Source organism: Otolemur garnettii, unplaced genomic scaffold (assembly GCF_000181295.1).
Source record: "Otolemur garnettii isolate 467f Iridium unplaced genomic scaffold, OtoGar3 scaffold00167, whole genome shotgun sequence".
Taxonomy (NCBI): Eukaryota; Metazoa; Chordata; class Mammalia; order Primates; family Galagidae; genus Otolemur; species Otolemur garnettii.
The window spans coordinates 3,815,320-3,830,113 of record NW_003852562.1 but is presented as its reverse complement, the minus strand read 5'-3'; the positions used below and the strand labels follow the sequence as shown (position 1 = coordinate 3,830,113).

General features: G+C 33.4%; 1 protein-coding gene across 8 annotated transcripts in view; it reads left to right on the top strand.

Moving 5' to 3' along the window:
• PDS5B (PDS5 cohesin associated factor B) overlaps positions 1–14,794 on the top strand; it is a 184,207-nt gene that overhangs the window by 91,676 nt on the left and 77,737 nt on the right. For all 8 annotated transcript variants that reach the window (XR_002775804.1, XM_023519272.1, XM_023519271.1 and 5 more), the window contains 4 exons: positions 2,446–2,591; positions 5,903–6,054; positions 7,237–7,350; positions 13,895–13,976. Coding sequence is in view for 7 of the 8 variants with exons in the window: in XM_023519272.1 (XP_023375040.1) it covers positions 2,446–2,591; positions 5,903–6,054; positions 7,237–7,350; positions 13,895–13,976 (494 nt within the window). In the remaining variant the exon portion in view is untranslated. The remainder of the gene's footprint in view (positions 1–2,445; positions 2,592–5,902; positions 6,055–7,236; positions 7,351–13,894; positions 13,977–14,794) is intronic.

The following is a 14,794-nucleotide window of genomic DNA, read 5'->3' as shown; positions in this document are numbered from 1 at the left end:
TTTGGCGGGTCCGGGCTGGGGATTCGAACCCGCCACCTTAGGTGTACGTGGCTGGCGCCTTAGCCGGTTGAGCTATAGGCGCCGAGCTGATTTACATATATTTTAGGGAAAATTTCAGACTATTCTGCAATAAAATGCACAGATCTGAAGTGTTTCCCTTGTATTCCATTCTATCCAGTAAGTTCTTCCTTTCCCCCCATTTTCTGAGTTCTGTTATTATAGATTAGTTTTAACTTGTTTTTGGACTTCATATATGTGAATCATAAACACTTTTGAGTATATACTTTTTGGGGGGCATCTCTTTATCCTGTACTAGTTTATTCTTACTAAGTATTCATATTCCTTTATAGGAACATACCATATTTGTACACTCTTCCCCTTTTTTTTTTTTTGATACCTGAGGTTTTGATTTGAAGCTATTATGATTAGGATTACTTTGAGTATTCTTATACAAGTGTTTTTGTGGGCTTATGTTTTTACTCCTCTTTGGAAATAGTGGTATTGCTGGTCATAGAGTGGATACATGTTTGTCTTTAGAAGAAACAACTAAACAGTTCTCCATATTTGTTAGACTATTTAACATTGGCCAGTGATGATGAGAGTTCACTTATTCAGCATTCTTCAGAATGTTTTTTTTATCATCAGTCTTTTTGATTTTAGCTATTTTTGTAGGCCTTGATATTTTGTTGTGATTTTAATTTGCATTCACCTTTTAGCATCTCTAGGTATCCATATTGATATGTATCTTTTATGAAGCATCTGTTTAAATTTTAAATCCATCTTTTTTAACTGATTTATTTTATTTTTATTGATTTGTAAAAAAGATTTCTAGACTTTTCTTAAAGTATTAAAAAATTTAAGTATTTTTTCCATAGTCATTCAGACATTTACTAATGGCTAAATGATAAATTGATGTTTTGATTTTTTCAAAACTGTCTAAAATATGCTTCAAATGTGGGTAATTTCACAAGTAACCTTTAGTTCTTACTACTGTTTTACATATTTTGCTAACTTAAGATAGTATATAGTTTCAGTTTCAGAGGAATACTCACATTGATATGTTATATGATTTTCTTTTCTTCATCCTCTTTGTGTGGTTGGCTAAAAGGTACTTCTGAAAAATTTGGGGGATCTTACTATTCTTTATGTGAATTTTCAGCTCCTATATATACTTGTTTAATATGAGCGACTAGTTTTATGGAAATTGGGATATATCTTAAAGTTGATAGTATGGTATTGTTTTTTTCTTAATGACACATAAAATAATATGTATTACATCTGAAATAAGTACAGTGAATTATAAAACTCCTGTATTTATTTTGGTGGTGAAATGAACTTAAAATATGCTTAACATGTTCCCTTGAAATCATAATACTAAAAACTTTACTAGGTTAGGTAAGATAACATTTGCAAATTTCTTTTGAAGTTTTTTTTTTTAAAGTAACATAATGGTCTTTCTCATTTTAAGAATAGTTTCTATTAGTAGAGAATGCTCAAGGTGAAGGGACTTAAGACCTGGGCAGTGGTTTTTATGGATATTTGTGTTTTAATTATTTGTGAAAGTGTTAATTTATGTAGTGAATATACTCACAGTCAGTGTTTGTGTATAGACATGGCTATTTTTTTTTTTTAATTAACCCAAATTCAGACAACTGAATTTTATCTTACTGGTCTGACAATAATAAAAAAAGATGAATAATATTTTATTTGTTAAATTTGTGCTTAGTTGGGCTACCTCTTCTTTAAGCCTACAATATCGTTACTGAAATTTGTTAAGTGGGTTTTTATTTTCCCATCTCAGTGCCACATGTGAATTCTATGTTTTGATTTTAAGAACCTACTCTAGTCACTCATAATTGTTAAAATCTGTTTCATTTTTTTCTGCCTTCCTTGTGGCTTTTCTTAGTTCAGTTAAGTGGAATTGCCTTATGATATCCATTGTCCTGTTTCATGGCAGCCACCTTGTCAGTTTTATTCTTTCAGTAAGCTTAATCAGGGTTTCCCCAGTTAAGGTACAGAAACTGGAATATTTTTGTCTTTCCTACTAGTACACTTGACTTGAACATTTTATCCATTTAAAGGAGAGACCAAAATGAAACGTTGATATACCTCTTGGTTCATTTAAATGGTTTAATTAATAAGATTTCCTAATCTAGTTTAATTAATAAGATTTCCTAATGCCTTAATGAACTTCTATGTACACCAAATGTGGAGAGACATTTTACTATTTGTTATAACTTACATAATTTGACAGAAGGACCAATATTCCTCCTCCTTTTTTTTCTTTCTTTCCAGACTCTTGGTTTGTTTGAAACATTGAACCTTCTACTTAGGTTTTGGTTTTGCTGAGGTTTATTTTCATATGTCTTATGCAGTTTTTAAAAACATTTTAATTGTTAAAGTTTCCGTTGAAAATAAAGTTTCCATTGAAAATTTATCTTTCAGAGTATCTAAAAGTGAGGTCACATGACCCTGAAGAAGCTATTAGACATGATGTTATTGTATCTATAGTTACAGCTGCTAAAAAGGATATTCTTCTGGTCAATGATCACTTACTTAATTTTGTGAGAGAGAGAACATTAGACAAGCGGGTAAGTAAATAAGAATAATAATTACTAGTTTGTATTTTTTATTTCTTATTTTTTTAAAGCAGACTATTTATTCAGGACCATTGCATTAGGTACAGGGACCCCACAGTGGGCTCTCAGGTGAAGGGGATAGATTGGGCTCAACTCTGAATACAGCTTGGGCAAGTGGGAATTTACAGCCAAAGAGCAGGGTAGGGGTCAGTGGGTAGAAAATTACTAAGAGGAAAACTGCATTGGAGGAGTCTGATCAAACCAACCCAAAGGACTCTTGCCGATGACAGAGGCCAGGGTGACTAGATATTCCCTGGAGGGTGGCAGAGGGTGAGAAAGGTCATCAGACATGAGGGTGATGAGTCATGGGGGGGAGTTCCTACTAACTTACCTTAGTGGGTTCTTGGCTAAATTGGATTATACAAGGACATGCACAGATGGGCCTGAGAGAGGAGGGTCGGAGGCCTGAGACTCAGTGGCCATGCAGAGAGCCTTTGTTACTGTTTACTTCCCTGCAAGACTGTCCCAAATAGCTGCATCATTGGTCACTGCTCCTGCACTTCCCACCTCCCTTTCCCTCATACTGGTTTTTAATTTTTTTGTCCTTGAGACAGAGTCTCACTATGTCACCCTTGGTAGAGTGCCGTGGCATCACAGCTCACAGCATCCTCAAACTCTTGGGCTTAAGTGATTCTCTTGCTTCAGTCTCCCAAGTAGCTAGAACTACAAGCGCCCACCACAATGCCCAGCTATTTTTTGTTGCAGTTGTCATTATTTTTATCTGGCCCGGGCCGGGTTCGAACCCGCCACCCTTGGCGTTGTGGCTGGTGCCGTAACCATTGTGCTATAGGTGCCAAGCCAATTTTTATTTTTAATACTTGAAGTTTAATAGTGTTTAAATGGAAAATGCTGATTAGCCCTAGAAAATGTCATTAGTCTTTTTGGGGGGTGAAAGCATTTTATTATTTAAAATTACATTTATGAGATTGCTTTACTTTTTGTTACGTTAAATTTTACTAGTTTTCATTTATTAAGAGTATTTGTTCTCATCCTAAAAATAAGATGGTTCTTAATGGTAGAATAGTCAGATGTTTGGGTTATATACCAGTTTTAATGATAAGGGACTTTTGTGAACGCCTCAGACACAACTTCTCTTAAACTGTTGACTCTTTTCTTTCTGTCTTTTCTTTCAAGGGTATTGTGTTGTGAGTACAAGTTGGTAGTCCTCTAGTTGGTTTTATTATAATTAACATGGAATAGAAAGATGTTCTGTTTTCTTTCTAAAGAAAGCTAAACGCAACAGAGCTGCGAGCTTCTAGCCTATCTTTTATGACTTCAGACCAACTTTCTTGAATGAACATCTACTAGCTCCACTCATTAATATGAGCTTCTGAAGCAAGGAGTTGTGACATGTATCCATGTTGCCTAGAAACATTTCAGTGAACATTTATTTTTCCCCACCTCCTGATTGTCCTTCCATCATGGTATAGGCTCTACAGACTAAAAACTTAACATAATTTTGGTGAAGGATGAGACTCTATGACTTATTTAGGGGTTAATAAGCAAAGAAAATGGGAGGCCTATTGGTAGCAGGGAATAGGTTTCTCTAGGTAAATACTTTAAAATATTTTAACAATCGTACAAGGTTGATTATGCTGTTTTCATTATTTGATTTTGTCTTTTATAATGCCGGTTTTGATTAGAGGGTAAATAGCAGAAATTACATGGTTTTCAGGACAGTTTATTTTAACTGATAAATTTTTTATTGAATATTTCATTGGGCTATTAAATTATTTTGAAAAAGGCCAAAGGTATAAAGAAGGAAAAGCACATTTATATCATATACAAGGTAACAGCCTTCTAAGCATTAATTTTTTTCTTAGCTACCCTTACTTTTTGTGTATTGTTGGGATCATGTATATTTTGAATTATTGCAGGGTTGCTCTATTCATTCCTATAAAAATTGAGCACTGAAAAATAATAGACTATATACATGTTCTTGGCAAACATAAAGACAGGGATTTTTTTTTCTCCCTAAAGACAGGATTACTCTGTTGCCCTGGCTAGCGTGCAGTGGCTTGATCATAACTTCCCACATCCTCAAACACCTGGGCCCAAGCTCCTTCCTTTGCCACCTTAGTAGCTGGGACTATAGGTGTGTGCCACCATCCCCATCTAATTTTTCCGTTTCTTTGTAGAGACAGGGTCTCATTCTTTCTCAGGCTGGTTTTGAACTCTTGGATTCAAGCCATCCTCCTGCCTCTGCCTCCCAAAGTGCTAGGATTACAGGTGTGAGTCATTATGCTCAGCAACCATGGTGTATCTTTAAATTCTTTTTGAAGCAGCAATCCAGGGAATTAAGACTTAGAGATAACATAGGGTGGTAGTGGTAAGAAGTTTTACAAACAAATTAAAATGAGTAAGACTTTTTCAAAGACTTATTTCAATATGTAGTTGGTAGATGAATGAGATAAAGACGATTCTTAATCTACTGTAATTAATTGAAACAAAAACCAAGGAAAGAATATTGCTATAACTGACAGATTGAAAAGGAAAAAAATGAATCATCTCTGCAAATTCATGACGTTCTAAGCATTACTAACTTCGTATTAATTATTGTGCAGTCTTTGTAAAATTAAATAATAAACTGATTCCAAGATAATTAAGTAATGTTAGATATACTGTAGCAGATATACAGTATTTGTTTAAAAAAATAGTCAAATACATTTTCCTTATACTTGAACTTGATTCCGAGATGTGCAGAATGAACCACTGATGTGTCTTTACATTCAGTACTTAATAAAGCCAATGTCATACCTGCCTTAATGTGCATCTGAGTTACTATTACTATTAATAATGGCACAAATCTCCTTAATACCGACCATAATTTAGAAAAAGATTATGAGGAATAGGTCATCATTACCTGTTCAGTTTTGTCTTTACATTTTACACCATTATCCATTCAATGTTGCCTTTGCCTTTTTACATTTAGTAGCTTGCATTTTGTTAACAATTTTAAGTGATGTTATGTAGCTTGTGGGTGACTTTTGTTTTTAGGGATAGGTCATGGGTTTTAGATGTAAAAGCACTGAAATTGCTAATACAAGTTGGTATATTTCCTGTATTTTACATAGTAGAAAATATTTACATGATATTTGCATTTTTCATAAATACAGTAATTATAAATTGATACTGAGGATCTGAGGCCTAAAGAAATTATATTGAATCAAGGGAAGGAAAATAAAAACTAGAAAAGCAGGCTTAAATTTATGTAATGGAAGCATTTTTACATTATAAATAAACTATTTTTTTTTAATTTTAAGTGGAGAGTGCGCAAAGAAGCCATGATGGGACTTGCCCAGATTTATAAGAAATATGCTCTACAATCAGCAGCTGGAAAAGATGCTGCAAAACAGATATCCTGGATCAAAGACAAATTGCTACATATATATTATCAAAATAGTATTGATGATAGGTAAGTTCAGGACATTATATGTTACATGGTGACTTTGAGTGTTCTGTAACTTGATTTGTTGTTTTACACAAACTATATTCTGTATTACTTTAAACTGTTTCTTCTGTTTTTACTATGAGGTCATGGTAGTGAATGATCACTTTCCTTCCCATCAAAACCATAAATGAAACAGTAATGTACATACAACTTTATGGACAAGTACAGCTTCTACATTCATTTCATAACACTAGTTTTGAACAGAATAATTTAAAAGCAGGATTGTATATTGTTATAATTTAAATTTTGTTTCACGTGTAATTGTGTTGTAAGGATCTTCTAATTTTTTTAAAATAAAATTCAAGTGAAAACCTTTTGGTTTGTAGTCATGAATAAAAACAATCTGTACTCAAGGCTAAAAAACAATTAATAAATTTATATTAAAACACATTATCTGAATATGACTTCAGTATTTTTCAAGTTGGATCTTGTATGGATTTCAATTATTTAGTAGTTAATAAAGTTGTAAAATTCTGCTACAGTCTGAATTGATTTGACAAATTGTTAGCAGAATTCAAATGATCTTGCCTGTGGATCAGATTGTCAGAATGAGAAAACTAAGAAGCAATAGATCATATTAAAATATTAAATATATAGAAGCTAGAAACAGAGTTTCTTTGGTTAATGTTATCAAAGATTATTTGATATCATAGTTATTTTTCTAAAGTGAAGTTTTCAGACTTTTTGAGTATGGCATCAGTAAACAGATTTACATTAAGTTTTTATAGGCCTTTTTTAGTTCTTTGAACCGGGCCTTCTTTCATGATGATCACTATGCAAGCTCAGAAAAATCTTAAAAATGTCTTTGTAGTGTAACATAACAGAAATTTAGAACTTTGCATTTGGAAGAAGTTGGTATAATTTTTAATCTTTTATTATATAAATAAGGAAATTAAGTCTCTGATAAGTAACATTTTCAAGGTCAAGCTGGTAGTCAGCTGGGTCTAGGGCTGTTTTCATTACATTTAGCTAAATCCTGTTTTGGACCCTGTTTTTGCAGAAGAAAGGTTTTGTTTTGCAAATCGTGTTTCTGCTGAGGAAAGCTGGAACTTCTAAAATATGTATTCTTTATGTAGTTTTGGAATTTTATATTCAAATTTAATACATTAAATAAATCAATATTGTGCCTTCTCTGCTCTTCCATAGATTACTTGTTGAACGGATCTTTGCTCAATACATGGTTCCTCATAATTTGGAAACTACAGAACGGATGAAGTGCTTATATTACTTGTATGCCACCCTGGATTTAAATGCTGTAAAGTATGTTTTGCATGTCAAGCTCTATTCTTTTCATCTTTTGTAGTATATTGGATTTTATGGAAGAAAATGCCCTAAGTAACTGAATCTTTAAGTGTAAACTATGTAATGAAAACATTATACAAAGAGTCAAATCACAATAAAGTACTTGGTTGTGTTTTTGAAAGTACTGCCATTAACATATTAAGCCACTGTAAGCAATTAAAAAGTAGAGTTGATTAACATGGAATCTTTTAGTATTTCATTTTTTTCTCTCTAGATTTTAATATTAGTGTCTTAAATGTTGAGGTTCCTATTCTTTCTTATTTTTGTTTTTTCTTAAGATGTTAGGAAGGTCCATATTATTAAAATACAATCTTACTCCCACCTGGTAATGATTTGTGTTATGGTGTAGGGCAATAGGGTACAAATTTTGTGCTGCATAGCTTCGATACGATGTAGTTTGAATACAAATATATTTTTATTACCATCTTCGGTTCAAAAAGTTCTTTTGAGTATGTGGATAGGGAATTGACATTTTAGACATGGAAAAAACGTTACAAATTTAATTGAATCATATTAAGGGTTAGGAAATTGAGGCCTAGAGATTTGCTTCAGGTTTTAGGAAATGTTGACCTTTATGATTCCAACAAATGTAATTTATAGCCATTGGGTTTTTAATGTTCAGAAATTGGATGCCTAATGAGCTGTATATAATTTTCATTTGTACCATTGTTTAATGGGACTTTTGACTTCATTTCCTCCATGGAAATAATTATATGTGCTATTTATATTTTATATAGAAATGTTTGGGGAAAGATTGTAGAAGGTAGAAATATACATTCTTCCTACTTTCTGTATTTTAGACACTGGAATTTATGTTATCTTTAGCTGCTTTTACACTACATTGAAAAAGTAGTTGCACGAATGACCCTACTGCCCACAAAGCTTAAAATAAGCGTTTACTGTCTCACCTTTTGCAGAAAAAGCTTGCCAACTCTGGTTTAAGTGATATTTTTTCTATTTCACTCAACTTGAACTGAATCACACAGAGATTAATTAACATGCACAAAGTCACACATAGGTAGTAAAGAGAGATTCAGTTTCTCTTGGTTCCAAAGCATTTTCTTTTTTTTCTGTTACATATAGTAAAATATATTACTACCATATTAATTACTTATATCATACATGTTTTATCTGGAATTGGAATGTATCCTAAAATTATTGGTTCAGCATAGTTTAATCAATGGCTGTTTTTCTTGTGGCCTCTTAGATTAGATGAAATGCACTGTGTGTGTGTATATATATCCTGTTTGAAATAACCTGTTGGCAGTCTCAGTGAATTTAAACCTCTTGGCTCAGCTCACCTATTATTCAAACATGAAAATTAAATAAAAACAATTTGAAGCAAAACTTGACACTACAGATCCTACTTGAAAAAAAATACTAAAAAGAATTTAGGTGGGATATAAAAAATAAAATTAAATCTAGAAAGAAGGAATAAAATACAAGGAGCAGCAAACATTTCAAACATTTTTATAAATCTGTTCAAGGATGGTATAATAGTTTTATTTGTAAGAGGTGAGATATGTATAAGTAAGTAGCATCTAGGCTACTATTTAGCCATCATGTGAATTTCCTGAGTATCCCTGGAACCTTCTCTTCTGTGGCCCTGCCATGTTTGGGCAAAGCAGGAGGGCCTCCAGGACTTTCTTACCCTGCCTACTCTTCTCATTGGTTGATGCCATGAACTTGTGAATACTAGGTGGACCTTACAAGATAACAAATAAGATGATGAGTAAGTAATTAGCGTTAAAGTGTTGTAAGTTTCTTTTATCATGTAAATGTGAAGGCAGACATGTTGATTAATTAGACCATAAGTCAGATGTTCATGTTAGAAGTTTTACCATTACCCATAAAAGAATAGAATTAGAATGTATAGCTTTCAAATCCAGAAGAACAAAAAAGAATGAAATTTTGATACCAGAAGCAAAAAAGAAAAATAACAGTTCACAAAAACACAAATTATAAATAGTAGTTATAAAACTAAAGATACCAGATTTCACTCATCATTTTAATGGCAAGTAAACTGATTGGATTAAAAAGTAAAATACAGTGCTGTTCACAAGAGATATGCTGAAAAGTAATGCTGCTGAGAGTTGAAAATAGATTCTAATCTGGACCAGAGCTCAAAAGCCTTTGATTATATAAAATGATTGGTAAATGAACAGATATTTATCTAAGGTAAAATATTTAAAGTTACATACATACCATTTTTAAATGATTTTTATTTTAACTACCTTTTTAGAACTGACTCTTAATACTTACCAAGATTTTAGTACTTTATATTTATCTATGATTATTTACTCCAAAGCCTTTTTTTTTTTTTATTATGTAATACCATTAAAAATCATTTAGGAGGGCGCTGGCCCCGTATGCTGGAGGTGGCGGGTTCAAACCCAGCCCCAGCCAAAAACTGCAAAAAAAAAAAAAAAAAATCATTTAGGTAAGTTATGAAGCATAGTAATAAAATAAAAATATCTGACTCTACCACCCAGCTTGTGAACTCTACTTTTCATCCTTTCTTCCTCCTAGAGGTCACATCTAGCCTTAATTTTGTGTTTCTCATTTCTTTTTTAAAAATTGTTTTAACATGGTTCAGCACCTGTAGCTCAAGCGGCTAAGGCACCAGCCACATACACCAGAGCTGGCAGGTTCGAATTCAGCCCAGGCCTGCCAAACAATAATGACATCTACAACCAAAAAATAGCTAGGCATTGTGATGGTCACCTGTAGTCTCAGCTACTTGGGAGGCTGAGGCAAGAGAATCACTTAAAGCCCTGAAGTAGAAGATTGCTGTGAGCTGTGATGCCACAGCACTCTACCCAGGGCAACAGCTTGAGGCTCTGTCTCGCCTCAAAATTTTTTTGTTTTTGTTTTAACATATGTGTGTATGTATATTCCTGTGTGTGTATGTTGTATAGATCCCTCAATAATACTAATATATTTTTGCTTGGTTTTGAATTTTGTGAAAGTGAAATAGTTGCATATATAGACTTTTATTTTGTTGCTAAGGTTCACCATAATATTGGATATAAAACTGTAGATCATACCACTGTGGCATAGAATTACATTGAATTACGTTGTCATTAATCCATAATTTTATTCCATTATTTTGACTTGGAAATTTGAATCTATGGAAATGACATTTCTGTTATTTTTATCTTTTTACTATTTCAAGTAGTGACTGTAAATACTTTACGGTTTAGTATATACTTGGAAGGATATCTCTACGGTATGATTACAGATGGTCCTCAAATTTGGACACTTACTGGAATCACCTGGGAAGGTTTAAACAATACCTACAACTGTCTCTCCTTCAAAGATCATCATTTAATTTGTCCGTAGAATAGTTTGAGCATTGGGATTTTCAGAAAAGCATTTTAAGGAGATTGTAATGGGCAGTCAAGGTTTGGAATCACTAATAACACAAAGCAGAAGTGCTGAGGATGTGCATTGTCATCATTGTGAACTATTGTCAAATTGTTTTCCAATATGATTGTTAGGTTAGTTACTCTCAGTGTTCATGAGTTTTTGCATTCTCCTTTATATTATTAGACATCTTAATTTTTGTTTATCAAATTTTATCTTACGATAATTTTTCTGAACACTGAAAATACTGATCTTTTTATAGTTTTATGGTCTGTTAAAAAGTCATTTGAATATATGACCTCTACTTAATTTGAAAGAGGCCTTTAAAAATACTATTAATAGATGCTAAAAAAAAATAGATGTTGTTTGTAGGTGGAGAAAAATAATTATAAAAGTAGCCATCTATCAAGTAGATTCCTGGTGAGTACTTGTTTAGTAAAGATTCTTCTTTGTTGAAAAAAAGCTATTATTTTATTTTGTGAGTACTTTTTTGTGGGGAAGACAAAAGTATTTCCTGTACTTTTTTTTTTTTTTTTTTGAGACAGAGCCTCAGGCTGAGCCCCTGGGTAGAGTGCCATGGCTTCACTGCTCACAGCAACCTCCAACTCCTGGGCTCAAGTGAGTCTCCTGCCTCAGCCTCCCAAGTAGCTGGAACCACAGGCTTCCACCACAACGCCCGGCTATTTTTTGGTTGCAGCCATTGTTGTTTGGTGGGTCTGGGCTGGATTCGAACCTGCCACCTTAGGTGTATGTGGCTGGCACCTTAGCTGCTTGAGCCACAGGCGCCGAGCCAAGTTTAGACTTTTTGATGAGAACAGGTTTTGAGTCAGTGCCTAAATAAACTATGTATCTTGATTATTGAAAAAGAAAATAGAGGCCATTTTGAGTACTATCTGATGACAGTTTATAGTCCCACCTCCTACAGGTTTCCCAGAGCTCCTGTAGGGGCAAGAATAGGAAATAGTAGCAGGTATCTTAGTTGTGATCTTCTCTTTCATTGAGCAGGTTTGCATCTAGGACAGTTTTATTCTTCTGAGTCTGATGGGTGATTTGCTCAGCTGGGAGCAGAAAGTTGGAGGAGAGGTTTCTTCTTCTTTTTCTTTTTACAGAGACAGAGTCTCACTTTATCGCCCTTGGTAGAGTGCTGTGGCGTCACACGGCTCACAGCAACCTCCAGCTCCTGGGCTTAGGCGATTCTTCTGCCTCAGCCTCCGTAGTAGCTGGGACTACAGGTGCCTGCCACAATGCCCGGCTATTTTTTTTTTTTTTGCAGTTTGGCTGGGGCTGGGTATGAACCTGCCACCCTTGGTACATGGGGCCGGCGCCTTACACACTGAGCCACAGGCATAGCCTAGGAGAGGTTATTTTCAACATTTGACCAGATCCCATACTAAAACTCAAGGGTAATTGTCTTTTTCTTTTTAGTTGCTGCAAACTTCTTATTTGGTAACAAAGAGAATCCCTACGGAGAGAATTAGTTCTCTTTTTAAAATGTCAGATAACAAGTATAAAAGTACCCTATGATTAAATAAATGAATATTTGCCTTCCTGTTGCAAAATTGCTTCTCCCACTATAACCTTTTTTCTCTTTTTTAAAGAACCATTTAAAAAGGCAGTAAAGAAGGACAAATTGCCCTGCTGCTTAAGATAATTTTATTAAAATACTTCAGAAGACAGTCGTCTTAAATATGTTATATAAATTCTTGGTGATGATCACTTTTGGACTTAAGCTGTAGCCATAACAGTTTATAATGAGCTTCAGAATCTCTGGCTATTTCATCTTTAAATTAATGAAATAATTTCCTCTTTAAATGAAGACAACTTTAAAAATCTTGGCCTTTTAGCAATTGTAATGATGCAGTGTATAGAAGAAAGAGTATACATTGACCTTGGACTTCAGAAGTAATTTCACAGATAGCTACTTTGTTTCTTTGAAAATTATTTAATTGTGTGACTGCTACTTAGTTGTTAGATTTTTATAGCCCTTCAGAGAATGGTCATCTTGGTTTCAATGTTTATATTTTAGAAATTGGTAACTTGAAAATAGTAAAGTATAGCTATTTAGAATTTAATTTCTGAGATGAAAATGTGCTAATAACTGGCTTTGCCAGCATTACTTTGAAGTGACTACTACAAAGGAATTTAAGCGTCCATATTTAAACTAATGTATTTCCTTTAAAAACATTCAAAGACATTTTTAAAACATTTTAAAGGAGAGTATGAAAATACAAAAATATTAAATGGTTTTCTGGTCTATGACAGGAAATGGTTTTATATGCTTCTGTATTGTTAATTGTCAGTGCTTCATATGTGTAGTAATAGACAATAAGTTTAGATAATTGGAAACAAACTGATGAAAAATATATTTTTTTGTTTTTGGAAATTTCCCTTTAAAATTTTAAAATGTGTGGTTCTGATGTTCTGTAATCTAATACTAAAGCTAATGGTTCTCTATGATTTGCATATATTTTCTTAAGTACCTGTACAACTTCTTTTTAGATTTAAATTTCTGCCTGAGAACAATGTAGCTATTAAGGAGGACATCAGGATTTTTGCCTTATAAAAACAGTATTCACTTATAGGACAGATAATTCCATACAGTTTAAAATTTAAATATAACTAGATTGCTGTTAAAAGAAAATGTATCACGGGTGGTGCCTGTGGCTCAAAGGAGTAGAGCACCAGCCCCATATGCCGGAGATGGTGGGTTCAAACCCAGCCCCAGCCAAAAAAAAAGAAAATGTATCACTATTCTCTCATGGCTAAGTCTTCTATTTCATTTTACCTGTGTATCATAGAACCTTACTCCATTAGTTATTCCTCTATTTCTCCAGTTAATTCCTGCTCTTTCGCTTACCTATATGCTCCCAATAATGATAGATCTTCCCTATTTTTATACAAAGGAAAGGACAACCACTAATATTTACTTTCTTTTGATCCTGCTATCCGTTATAGGTTATATTATTTATAAATATTATATGTTATATTTTATTCCTTTCTTTCCCCCAGGTGTTTTACCTCATCTCTGTCATCTGTGTTTATAATTTGAACCTTTAAAACAAGTTATTTAGTTGAAATATTCAAGAAGGATTTTGATCTTGTTTTATTTAAATTGACTTTTTTGTGTGTTTTTCAGAGCATTGAATGAAATGTGGAAATGTCAAAATCTGCTTAGACATCAAGTAAAAGATTTGCTTGACTTAATTAAGCAACCCAAGGTAAGTTAATTTCAAAGAAAAAAGTTTTTTGATGTTATGTTTTGTAAAACACAAGTATTAGTACCATTTACCATTATTGCTGTGTGTTCAATAATTCTTTCTGTGTGGAAGAGTTCTGACTGTAAAACTTTAGATTCCTAAATTCTAAAACTCTAATTTTAAAGAAACTTATTACACATAATATAGAGAATTTTACATGTTTGTATCTGCAAAAAGGTGTTGCCCATTAGAAAAGAGAATGTGCTTGTATGTCCTCAAAATTAACTGGGTGTTTATGGCTTTAAAATAAATAAGGCTGGATGTGGTGGCTCACGCCTGTAATCCTAATACACTGTAAGGCTGAGGCAGGAGAGTCCCTTGAGGTCAGGAGTTCAGACCACTCTGAGCAAGAGCAGGACCCTGTCTTTAGAAAAAAATAGAAAAATTAGCTGGGTGTGGTAGTGCATACCTGTAATCCCAGCTACTTAGGAGGCTGAGGCAGGAGTATTGCTTCAGCCTGGAAGTTTGAGTTACACTGAGCCATAATCAGGCCACTGCCCTTTAACCCAGGTGAGAGAGCAAGATCCTGTCTCAAATAAAAAATAATAAAGAGATAATAACATTATTGGAAGTAGTATAAATAGGGTAATATCACACTGTATCTAGCCCACTCCTAAGATGCTCTTGACATCCTCATATACTCTTGTGGTTTTAGTAGTTTCAGTAATCATGTAATTATAGTTAGCTATCTTGAGATTTTTGCTTGTAGCTAATATTTATGGTGATTTCAATGTACTTCTTGATTTTCATAATTATAATTTAATGGTGTTATTCTTCTG